General features: G+C 35.2%; 1 protein-coding gene across 1 annotated transcript; it reads right to left on the bottom strand.

Moving 5' to 3' along the window:
* Nucleotides 1-2,743: 2,743 nt before the first annotated feature.
* On the bottom strand, nt 2,744-11,982 carry LOC121383977 (heat shock 70 kDa protein 13-like). Its single transcript, XM_041514107.1, has 7 exons — nt 11,849-11,982; nt 10,168-10,257; nt 9,174-9,279; nt 7,599-7,743; nt 6,072-6,291; nt 4,469-4,639; nt 2,744-3,362 (listed from the first exon to the last, which is right to left on the bottom strand). The coding sequence occupies exons 1-7, from the start codon at nt 11,871-11,873 to the stop codon at nt 2,824-2,826; spliced, it is 1,296 nt and encodes a 431-aa protein (XP_041370041.1). The 5' UTR covers nt 11,874-11,982; the 3' UTR covers nt 2,744-2,823.
* Nucleotides 11,983-13,570: the final 1,588 nt, after the last annotated feature.

The raw sequence follows: 13,570 nt of genomic DNA, 5'->3' as shown, positions 1-13,570 counted from the left end.
TGAAAATCTGGGAAATTTAGTTTTTTTTAATTTATGTTCAGTATTTCCATACGAAATGGTTAAAAACAATTAATTTACAGAACATTTTATTTGCTAAAAAACTAAACGTTGTACCACTTTGTATAAAAATTAGCAATTGGCTAATTTGGCAATGGACACAGCGAGTCCAATCTGGGTACTTGTTCTCATGAAGACAAAAGCATGCTTTGTAAATTCAGTCCAAAATGTTTCATTATCATTATGTGGCTAGTCCTCCAGGCCACAGAAAATATTTCCAAACAATTTCTGGGAACCATTATACTTTTTTTTTTCATATAGCATCGTGACCATGTATATGTTTTAAATTTAGTTTAAAAACTTAGTTATGCAAAATTAGACCTCAAGAGAGTTTAATGTTAGATTTTTTTGTTTAATGACACCACTAGAGCACACTGATTTATTAATCATCAGCTATTGGATGTCAAACATTTGATAATTTTGACATAATAGTCTTAGAGAGGAAACCTGCTACCTTTTTCTGTTAGTAGCAAGGCATCTTTTATATGCACCATCCCACAAACATCACATATCACTGTCATGGTTAATTACAGTTAGTAACTGTATGTTCAGCATTTGGTACAAGAACGTTAAAGACATTAGGTATGATCAGTCAGGATAACATAGATAACAATAATTAGCATAGTATTACTAGTTTAAAAAAACCCAACCCAAATTCCCACTCACCCCCACCAAAAAAAAATTAAAAATTAAAAAGAAAAAAAGAAACAAACAAATAAATATTTTCATCCAGCAAAAAAATCTAAGGGTTTCAGGGAATATTATTAACAAGTCAAAAGTAGTAAAGTGTTAAGATATCACAGTCTTGTACAGAGATTAGAACAGTGGTTCTCACCCATCAGCTATTCAATAACAAATGTTTTGAGAGTACTAAAACAATACATGTTTCCTACCAGGCCCAGCAAATGTTCAATATCTCATACACCCATCAGCTATTCAATAACAAATGTTTTGAAAGTACTAAAACAATACATGTTTCCTACCAGGCCCACCAAATGTTCAATATCTCATACATTCTAAGTTCAAGGGTCATAACTCTGTCAAGAATGGATAAATCACCTTGAAAATCAAACATGATCTGTAACTGTGCATGATAAGGCTATACAAAAATTTTCAAACTAAAAATAGGTAATGCAAAACTAGACATGCATAAGCTATGCATGAATAAAATGATTGTTCTTACAATTTCCAGAAGCCTGATAATCATTGCAATAAAAAGATAACTTAAAGGTATGTGCATTGTAACAAGTGTGGCAACATAACATTAAATAAATAGAGGAGGAATAAACTAAAACATGATCACCAAGGTAAAAGGTATCGTTTACCACATAGTTTTTGAGAAACGGGTACAAGAGAAAACATGCTTAAAAATAGTTCATTCTAGAACTACCCTGATAATGGCAAAAAATAGTTAGTGAAAAGCAAAGATTTTTTTTTTTAAATGTATGCGTTGTTAAAGTGATTTGTTTTTTGTTTAAGGACACTACTAGAGATGCAAACATAACTCCAACACTTTTAATTTAAGGTACAAATTTCAACAATTAGTGTTGTCTCTTTTGATGTATATTCTGCAAAGGTTTGTCAATAGGGATGTTCCAATAATTATCACATACCATCGAGCAGGAATTATTATTAATAGACACCAAATTCTCTTAAAATCAACTGCACTCAAAACACAAATTCACCAAGAAAAAACAAAGACAGCAACACATTTTCAAAAGAATATTTAACCAGCATCTACTTTACAAAATTCACAAACCTACATTCAGAATTCCTAAAAATATATTTACTGTTATAGATTGGAATAGTACTTAAAAATTATTTTGCATTCATGACATGAAGAAAAAAAAAAACTTCACCAAATTTATTCCAAGTATAAGACTAAAGATAAATGTGGGGTTTTTTTTTCATTTTTATTTTGTTTATTTATGTATTTAATTATCTAAATACACATCCACTTGAATGTTCTGTCTAGGGAGAACCACTGATCTAGAATTAATTACTGATGGTGACCCAAACAAAAGTATATTTGATTACACATTCCAGAACTTGTACATTTTGGCCAATAGAGTATTTTTAACAATTAAAATTACACATTATATATTTTACTAAAAATATGAATGTTTCTGGTCATCTCTGCTAGTTGACAAAACATGACACAGTGAATTAATGATTATGCAGACACCGACAGTCTAAGCAAGTCAATATACTTTACAATTAATAAGTAATTGTAATTGTTAAAAAAGCTCTGTCAGCCAAAACATGTTTTATTACCCATTTGGTTAAAGATTTCTTGATTGAAATCAAAGTGTTATGTCCCACTAGAATATCAAATGGGACGTAACATTTCTATGTCACACAATGACGTCATCGATAGGACGCATTACAACCTTACCAAAATGTCAACCAAAATATAGTCCGTCCCATCCTCCTACAAAAATGTTTTTTGCAAAAAAACAACAACTATTTTTGGGTACAAGTCACAAAACAATTGGTTCAGAAATAAATAACTTGTAGTAAATTCCACAGTATGAAAAAAGGTGTTCCCTGTGGGACGGACAATATATCAGTGATATAATTAAGATTGATTATAGGTAATAAATAAGATATTAAACTATTTACTATTTCGTATCATGTCTATGTCCCTCGTGAAATAATTTTCATTGGCATTCGCTAAATCTTGTGGCACATGGGACATAAAAATCAAACGAAATAGAAGTTCGTTTAATATCCCATAAATAATGCCTACTAAATCAGGAATGTTATTTAATGCACATGTATTTTGGTGACGCGAGTTGGAAGCTCGACGGCACTGACTGTCAAAGGCCACATTCCACCAATAATCCCTGCCTGCACCGAGACGCCCGTCACAACAGCAAGCTCAGGGTCCACCGATGTGTTGGGCTTCTTGCCAAAAAATATATGTATCAAACTACGCACTTTGGGGATTCTAGTTGAACCACCGACTAGAACAATTTCATCCACATCCTCTTTGACAAGGTGAGCAGCCTCTAACACTTTTTTCACCGGTTCTAACACCTTGTTAAACAAGTCAGCATTTAATTCTTCAAACAACATCCTTGTTATAACCTCACTGAAGTTCTCATTGCCTAACGAGTGAAGGTTCATTTTGATTTCTGCTCGGTTTTCGTAGGCTAGTCGAAGCTTGGTCTCCTCGACATGAAGTCGTAGTGTCTGTAGATCTTCCTTATCTGTCACCCGTATGCCATGTCGTTTTTCGATGAGCATCAATAGAAAGTCAAGTAATCTTTGGTTGAAGTCTTGACCACCAAGACGGTTGTTTCCTACAACATAAATGATCAGACCATTTAAGATGACTAACAAACAGAAACTCATTTGCAGCAAAAGTTACAGATGACAATACACAGGCTCAGGTCATAGTCATAAAACCATTTCAAGGCTGAATTAATGCAGAACTCTTTCCAGACAGAAGTACCTGTATGTCTTATGCTCGTAAAAGCAGTAATTATATTGTCAAAACATCTTTCTGAATAAGCGTTGTATATAGATCCGATTTTGAAAATATTTTAACAGTTTGTCATTTAGATTTTGGAACCTTAGAACCTACAACCTATACAAGACCAACACAGAAAATAATATTCAGTACAACAAACTGAAGATATGTCTAACTAAATGAAGCTCATCTGATCCTGCATATTTTCTTTAAGGATTAATTAGATAGCTAAAAGTTGAACAAGCCCCTAAAACCCACCTTCTCCCCATGTTGTACTGTGCTTACCTAACATTTAAATTTATTACTTTCTTGTTTAAAGAGATATGATGGGTAGTACAGCCCTCTATGTTTACTTTTCCATTTAGGAGTCAAATGGCACCTACTTCTATTTTTAATATAGATAGTATACATATACAGAACTTCACATACGTTGTTTTTGCTTCCTATTTATTGCACAAGTTTATTTTGCACAAGAATATATACCACAAGACCATGTATGTTCTTTCGTAAAATAAACAAGTGCAATAAATAGGAAGCGAAAACAACGTATGTGAAGTTCTGTATTTATTACATACCTTCTTTTATGTTTTTCAAAAATGGTTTTTAATTTAACGTCATAACAACACTTTGTTAAATCTATGATCAAAACTCCTTTCATGGATTTACCTAACGTTAAGAATCATACGCTGCGGCAGCCTTGTGTAATTTTTCAAATACAATGTGATGTCATTTGTAAATCATACATGATGTCAGTAAATAAAAGGCGCTAACTGCAGTAAAAAGAAAAAGGGAATTCCCCATTTAAAAGTTCCAGTCCAAATAAATTTATCACATGTTTTCAAAATGTCTTTATTACTATAATAAGATTAAATAAGGTATGTAATAAAATGTTTTAGTCGCCAAATTAAAAAAATGGTTGCATATGCAATGTAGTACCTGCCATTGCCTGAGTGAGAAACATGCCACCCTGTGATCGAAGCAGTGACACATCCAGCGTTCCTCCTCCCAGATCAACTACCAGTACAGTCTGTAGTGTCTGCTTCTTATGAAGACCGTAAGCCAGGGCTGCAGCCGTCGGTTCATTAATCACCCGGTAACAGTCGAGGCCTACACAATGGACAGAAACTTGCAATCAACATACTCTATAGTCAACACAACATATATTTCAACTAGAAGAAACAAGTATTCTGAGAGTACTGCTGAAGGAATATATGTTCCCTACCAGGCCCAACAAATTTTCAACATCTCATACACTGCAAGTTCAAGGGTCACAACTCTGCCAAGAATGGTTACATCGGCATGAAAGTCAAACTTTCTTATCTTCTAAGTTCAATGGCAATAATTCTGTGAAAAATTGAACAATCGCCATGACCCATGATAAAGCTATACAATAAACTATTTTTCATATCTCCTAAATTCTAGGACCATAATTCCATGAAAAATAGATAAATTGCTGTGAAAGAACCTGATCTGTAGCAGTACATGATAAAACAATAAACAAAATTTCATCTCAATATCTTCAGGCAGATTTTTATAGCTCATAAATTCAAGGGCAATAATTCTGCCAAAAATTTGGAAACTTCCATGAATAATAATAATAACTGATGTACTAAGTTTTTATTTTTTAAATTTGACACAATACCCAGAACACTGGCTTGGAATTTAACAATATTCGACATAAAGAATGCATGAGAATTAATGAATAAAAAAACTTAAAATCTTTTACTGGGTAATAATGAAGCAAAAAAATGTAACTGAAGGGAGTGGTGCTTTAAGATTAAATAGATGCATTTTAATGTAGACATCCAGTAAAGATTATTGATATCATTTACAAATTTATGCATGTATACATGTACAGTGCTCGAAATATGGTGGCCCCAAAAATAATAATGGATGTTGGCAAATTAAGGTAAGCGAATCACAAGCAAGATTTTAATGTAAAATAAATATAAGCAATACAAATATTAATCGTGACTCATATGTTATAGCTCTAAAGAAGATCGCCCAAATAATATTATTTTGGCGACTAATGCCATTATTTTTTAACATTTAAGTCGCCCGACATTGGTTGCATTTGGCCACAGGCCGCTTTGAGCCCTGCATGTATGTACATTTATATTATAAATTAGGTTTTTTTAAGTGTAAAGCTATACAATAATTTATGGAGATATATTTGCAACAAGAAATATGAACTTTCAGACTTGCTGAGTGAAACATCTACATTTTAAATTTCATCTACACAACTGGTATGGCTATTTTGTTGTCATGAAAATGCACACAAAAGATACTTGTTAAGATAATAACTACTGGTTTCTCACTAAGTATTTCAATTATCATACATCTAATAGATACAGGACAAAATGTTGTTTTTTTTTTAAATTGGTGTCATAAAACAAAATTTGGTTCTCTTTCATCTAACAATATTTTATGTTGTTTTAACCAATATTTATTCCCTCTTTTTCATAGCAGTAGGGATTGGTCGACAGACTAAAGCCTATACTATTTTATAGTAATGCTTGTGATAAAATAAAAACTCAACCTGCTATTGATGCAGCCTTTTTTGTGTAATTTCTCTGCAGGTCATCGAATTCTGCTGGTACAGACATGATCACTTTGTTAACTGCTGTAGTTAAGTTGTGTTCTGCTGCCTGCTTCAGACTGCCAATAATAATGGCACCAACCTCTTCTGGAAGAACCTTCTTGTCTGTTCCGTTAACTTTCACAACGTAGTGAACCATACCATACTCATCTGCTTCCAGCTGAAGGAAAGAAAGTGAAATGTTAGCATAAACTCAATGGTACTGCCTTAAGAAATATTTAACTTAAAACACATGATCACAGAAGTATGAGATATTCATTAAAAATACACCAATCATCTTGATATTTGTTCATTTTTCTACATGTAGCTGAACGCATTATATTCAATAATATTAGATCAAAGAAAGAAAGAATGTTCTATTTAATGACACTCAACACATTTTATTTAAGGTTATATGGTTAAGGACCACACAGATATTGAGAGAGGAAACCTGTTGTCTCCACTTTACGGTCTACTCTTTCCGATTAGCAGCAAGGGATCTTTTATATGCACCATCCCACAGACAGGGTAGTACATACCACAGACTTTGATATACCAGTGGTGGTGCACTGGCTGGATTGAGAAATAGCTCAATGGGCCCACCGACAGGGATCGATCCCACACCGACTGTGCATTGAGCGAGCGCTGTACCACTGGGCTACATCCCGCCCCCTAATATTAGATCAATGAAAATTTAAGTTTTGTAAAGACAGACATGTTTATTTCTTAGTCACCTAAATCAGTATTTTATAGGTTTTTTTTAAATATAATTCAAGATTACGATGTTCTGATACAAAATAAAGATCTTTTTGGTCTTTATAGGGGAAAAAGAGTATTCACAATATTCCTTTTCCATAACTTCCATTGATCTGACTTAGAAACCCAAGCCTGTAAAATGACATATAACTTGCAAATTCCACGACTTATACGATTTTCATGACCCTTATGAAGCCTGTGTATAAGCAGGTTGGCTCAAACCTACAGAAAAAAAAACTTTTAACAAATTCTGAAGTTTGATCTGTGAAAACGTGATATAATTAAATGCAATACACATGTAGTTGTATGCACTTATGCGAAAACATGATATAATTAAATGCAATACACATGTAGTTGTATGCACTTATGGGAAAACGTGATATAATTAAATGCAATACACATGTAGTTGTATGCACTTATGGGAAAACGTGATATAACTAAATGCAATACACATGTAGTTGTATGCACTTACGAGAAAATGTGATATAATTAAATGCAATACACATGTAGTTGTATGCACTTACGAGAAAACGTGATATAATTAAATGCAATACACATGTAGTTGTATGCACTTACGAGAAAACGTGATATAATTAAATGCAATACACATGTAGTTGTATGCACTTATGGGAAAACGTGATATAATTAAATGCAATACACATGTAGTTGTATGCACTTACGAGAAAACGTGATATAATTAAATGCAATACACATGTAGTTGTATGCACTTACCTTAAATGAATATTGCTTCTGCACTTTCTTCACATCATCTTTGGAGAAAACTTTGCCAATGAACCTCTTAGAATCGTACAATGTATTCTGGGGATTGTGTTCACTTTGAGCCATGGCTTTATACCCAACGAGAACACCATCATCACTACAAGATAAACCGATAATGTCAATTTAAAATATTAAATTGTTCACACCATATTTACAAAAAGTTGACCTTTGCCTTACCGAAATGACGTATATTTTTTACTTATAAGTGAAGTATTAATATTAATATTTTTTAAATTATTGTAAATACTCTCTAAATCTGTTACATGTATGTTTGGTTGTTTAGCCACTGTTCCCAATAAATTTGATAAATCCTGTGAAAAGTTATGAATTAAAAACAAATAACCATGAAAATGTTTTGGACATAAGTTTTTCCCCCCGTTCATTTGGAACACATCATTTCCAATGCAAAAATACTATCTCCAAACTAATATTTCACTTATAGAAACAACAAGAAAAATCTGCAACTTCAGCTCATTTATAGCAACAACAAGAAAAATCTGCAACGTCAGCTCATTTATAGCACTGATAAACCACTTAGTCTTATACATGTAGTTGTAATATACATGTATGAGGAGTATCAGTGAAGTATCAGTTAACCATGGATTCTTTTCACTGGTACTTATACTTCACTTATACCAATATATATAGGTAACTTATACACCACTTATAAATGGCGTATAAGTCAAGAATATTTCATACGTTTACAGTACAAGTCATTTCTGTAAGGGTTACGGTATCTTATTTAAAAAAATTGTTAACTGGGATCTTTAGAAAGTGAGGAATGCACAATAAATATCCAAACTCATAACAAAATTAAAACAAGGAAACAAAAATGAGTAATTCAGTTAAATATTGTTTTCATCTTCAGGCTCGTAGGAACACAATTTGAAGTGAGGGGCACAATCTCTAGTGGGTGGGGTGGGGGCAAAAGAGGGATTTTTGTCACTATTTTGTCTTCAAGTGGGGGGAGAGGGGGACTGTGCCCCTATAGGCCTGACCTTCCATACAGATGTGTATGAATAGAAGGAAGTGTTTGTGTTTGAATTGTAGCACAAAGTTTTAACAAATAACAGTAATTAAGTGTTAGTGTTGGGAATAGATTGGAATTTCATCATTGATCATTGGTTATATTTGGTTGGCACCAACCAATCAAATGAACAATCAGTTAACTCTCATGCATCTCGTGCATCCAGCTTTACAATAAAAACACGTAATCATGAAGCCAAGTTTCCAACGTGAAATTTGTCATTTTGAACCTACACTTTTCAACATCGAAACTGTACGAAAACAATTAAAGTAACACTATTTTCAATGTGTATAATATTTTAGGAGATATTTTAGTGAATCTAATAACTAATAAAATTTACAAAAGAAATGAATTAGTATTTTTAAAAACCACTACGATCACGATCATTGATGTCACTGTTTATGACCCTTTCACCAAGTTTACAGGGTATTTTGACAGATGAGAACCAACCAACATATCTATCACTTAAACTGGAACATCACTAGTAAGTGTAGACCTACCTAAAGGCCACCATACTGGGAATACATCTGTGTCCATCCTGAACCTCTAGCACATCAACAGTGCCAGAGACAGCATGGTACAACCCTACACAGGAGAACGTGGTACCTGAAAGGAAAAGAATGTGCGCTTGGTTAAAGGTTTGGTCTCTAAAATGCTTTTAATATTTTAAGTATTTACAAAACTAATAGATCTTTTCGTATTTTGAGATAATTGAATTCTAGAGTTTACAGCTCTATAGTAATGACAATGACAATGACAAAGAGATTTACGTGCACATTCAGAGCAAGCTGTTGTAGCACATGCCTATCCTGGTCACAGGGACCGGCCTTGGCCGGTTCCCTCTGTCCAGGACAGGAAAGAGTTGGGGGAGGGTTGTAGAGAGGGAACGCCTGCACTGGCAAGTGCAAGGGAGCACCAGCAGTCCAATGTTGGTGACAGACAGGGGGTTCTATAGTAATGCAATCGTGGAATATTTATACCTAACAGTGTTCGAGATTTAAAAATTGGGGCAGTATCCCAGTTAAATGAAATTCATAAATAACATCGTAACAAACTTGGACGGCACTGTTCTCATTAAGCCGCAATCAACATCGCGGAATTCGTGAAATTCACAATCAAACGGAATCGGTAATTTTTTTAGTAATGCTGACATAAATTAATTTCTAGCAGTAATCTACAAGTGTTTCTGACATTACTAATAATAAACCTACCTGTATCAATTTCTGCAGATGTGGAATCAATATCCCAAATAAAATTTGAAGGGGGGAAACATCCTTTGACACTTTGCAGTATGATCTTTAAAAGTTGCATTTCCCAGACACATTAATACCAATACACATTTTAATGTGTATCTATCCCAAAGCAATAATATTATGACTTATTATTTTCCTGATTTACAGTACTCAAAATATGGGTTTGAGCATAAAATCAAAAAATATGTTAAATGTGGACATCTGAGGTTATTTCCTTATATTTGACCCTTCACATACATACCAAGATCAATCCCTACAATTTTGGGCTTGGGTGGTGGTAAGTACTGCTGTGCAAAATATCCAGCCAACAGCAAAGCCAGCATTGAAGTACCTGTAAATAAAATATATAACAAGTAATTTGTCATGTACATAATGTATGTATACATACAGAATATAATGCCAAATTATCCATTAAACTTAAACATTTATGTAACAAAACATACATTATTTGATTAAACTATTTCGCCAAATTAAAATAAAATTTGTCAACTGTTTTTAAAATTTGCTATTGGCAAATTTGGTGAGTGCCAGTTAGCCCTGATGTATTTATGTGTCTGTTTTTCTCTGTGTGTATGTCTGTCTGTCTTTCTCTGTGTGTGTGTGTGTGTCTCTGTGTATGTGTGTGTCTGTGTTTCTGTGTGTGTGTCTCTGTATGTGTGTCTGTGTGTGTGTCTCTGTATGTGTGTCTGTGTGTGTGTCTCTGTATGTGTGTCTGTGTTTGTGTATGTGTCTGTCTGTGTGTGTGTGTCTATGTCTGTGTGTGTGCGTCTGTGTGTGTATGCATGCGTGTGTGTGTCTGTCTGTGCATGTGTATGTGTGCATGTGTGTGTGTCTGTCTGTGTGTGTGTGCATGTGTGTGTGCATGTGTCTTGTCTGTGTGTGTGTGCATGTGTGTGTGTGTGCATGTCGGAAAAATATCCGCCCGGTCCCCCCCTCCCCTAACTCTAACCCTAACAATATCCGCCCGGTCCCCCCCTCCCCTAACCCCTACCCCTAACTAAAAATAATAATGGAGGGGACCGGGCGGATATTATACCCATGTTAAAATTATTCGCACTCGCACTTAAAAGTTAAATAATAAATAGCTGTTGGGTTTCGAACATTATAACTGTCAAATTTACAATCATCTGAAAACAATGATAATATCGTACTACTTCATAGAAATCTATAGTTTACCAAGGTAAACATCTACAGTCCGCTTTTGGTACGGTTATAGAATATGTCCGCCACCTAAATACAACCATTTACTATACACTAAATAACGAATATGTAATTTCCGATAATTTTAACTACTCTGACGATTACTAAAATAAAGCCAATAACTCGAGTTAATTTTTATTTTATTTTAGGAACTTTGCGTTATTTTGTGTTTTATTTCAGGAGCGGTTAGGGTTTAGTTTGTTAAAAATTGTTTTAGGAACATAGGGTCGAGTGATTTTCTGTTTTACTTTATTTTAATTTAGGAACTTTGTTGGTCGATTGTTATAGAGGAGTGTTGATAGCCTACAAGGCTACAGAGTGATTAGAGTTAGCAAGGGGGGCTGAGGGGGGCTGCCCCCCCCAATAAGTCTTAATGTCCATATTTTTTTTTTTTTTTTTTTTTTTTTTTCTAAATAAATTATTTTATTTTCTTTCTTTTTCCCCCGCAAAAAAACATGCCCCACTGTTTTTTAAGAATCCCCACCAAAAAATCCCTCTTTTTACAGAAGCATTAGTGGCGGACAGATTCTATAACCGCTCCCCGTTTTTTAACATTTTGACATTTATTGGACCTCCGTTAGCGGCGTTACGAACTTACGGCACAACATCACAATTGAATAATAAATATCGTGCCGGAGACGTTTATCTTGATGAACTAAGCAGTCTGTAACTACATGTACTACAATGGCTACATGGATATAATTATGAACACCTAGACGTACCTAGTATTATAAAAGTCGCACCCATTCTGTTAGTGTAACCGAAAGTAATACGGTAATACGACTCTATTCATTCTCTGTTCCATATGTCAATTATTTCCCACGCGTGACACAAACGTGTTATTCCGACATGAACTTCCGTGTTGGGTTACCTCCCTTATACCAGCATAAATAGTCTCGATTAATCTGTATCAATCCGATATGTTGGTACTGGGTTCTGAGGGGTTCGTATCCCGGTACTGGCTCCTACTCAAACTGAGTTTAACGATGTCTCTGTCACTAACAACTAACCCACTGTCTTTGACAGATAGCCTATATAGCTGAGGTGTGTACCCAGGACAGCGTGCTTAAACCTAAATTGATAATATATGCACGAAACAAATTTTACTTTTGCCTGCATCTCAAGGTTCCATTGCCGATTTAAAGTTAATACATGTATGTACTATTAAACTAGCTGATATATGCAGCCAGGCTGTAACCTACATCTGTGAAAGTACGGCATCCAGTAGTCCGCGAGTACTCGGACTGTAAGAGAGCTAGACGGACATTTGGACGGTTATTAGTACTTAACCGTCCAAATGTCCGTCTAAAATTAACTCTCTTACAGTCCGTGTACTCGGGTTAGGCATCCAGGCGCGTGTGTTGGGTGTGGATTTCGCGAATGTTTTTCAATGTATTTTCCTGGGGAGCATGAACATGAACTCTGCTCGTCACAACCCCCTGCTAAAATTCCTACACACGCGCCTGGTGGCACCTCACATTTAATCTACCTGCAAGGTCCGACGCCGTATAACCGTAAATAAAATGTGTTGAGTGCGTCGTTAAATAAAACATTTCTTTCTTTACCTGCAAGGAAATGGGGGGGGGGGGGGGGGGTCACATACCTTTTAAGATTTTTTTAAATGTAATTTTTAGAAACCTGCATATAAAAAATCCCTTTCTACTGATGGGAACAAATGTAGCGGGTTTCCTCTCTAAAACTATATATTAAAATTACCAAATGTGGTGCATAAAATAAAAACAAAAGAACCCACACCCATCTAGTATCCAAAAGTTAAAGTGTTTCTGACATTGCGTCTGTTTAGGGGCCTATTCTAAAGGATCATGGGTTGGGCGTGCGTGCGGTTTGAGTGTGGAGCCTGGTGCGGTCAGGTGAGGTCATAGAACAAGCTATTATAGCACACGCCTCTTATTGGCGCAGCGCCCAGGTGTCGTCTTTCACCGGCTCCTCCGTCCCATCCAGGAGAGGAAAGGGTTTGGGTGGGTGGGAGATGGGGTCGCCCGCGTTGGAATGTGCAAGGCAGTACAGGTAGATGACGAGGGTTGGTTTTGGTGCTATTGAATTTGCAAATGTTCCGTAGGATTAAAGTCAAATAGAACATTTTACGTAATTTCTTAAAAATAATTTTGGCGCATGATTTAGTACGGTTCATTGAAATTGAAAATGGGGCTCATTGGTAGATTTGACTTAGTTGATCGAAAGGTAGCTCCTTTTTGGAACCGTGCCTCAACGCGGGATGTGGTGGTTGGACTATTAAGACTGGTGCTCTGTGATTGGTCCTTCGGAGGACTCGATCGTTTGGGCGTACTCTAAAAAGGGCACGTTCTGTTGGTGGGAGTCTTATTGATAGTCCTTATAAGAACATGTGTATAATGTGTATAAGGACATTCGTATCCGGACGGTAAGGACGAGCTACTCTCGGCCTACTAAAAATCCAAACTCGT

The sequence above is a fragment of the Gigantopelta aegis genome, chromosome 10, assembly GCF_016097555.1.
Source record: "Gigantopelta aegis isolate Gae_Host chromosome 10, Gae_host_genome, whole genome shotgun sequence".
Lineage (NCBI taxonomy): Eukaryota > Metazoa > Mollusca > Gastropoda > Neomphalida > Peltospiridae > Gigantopelta > Gigantopelta aegis.
This window is presented reverse-complemented; position numbering and strand designations above follow the sequence as displayed.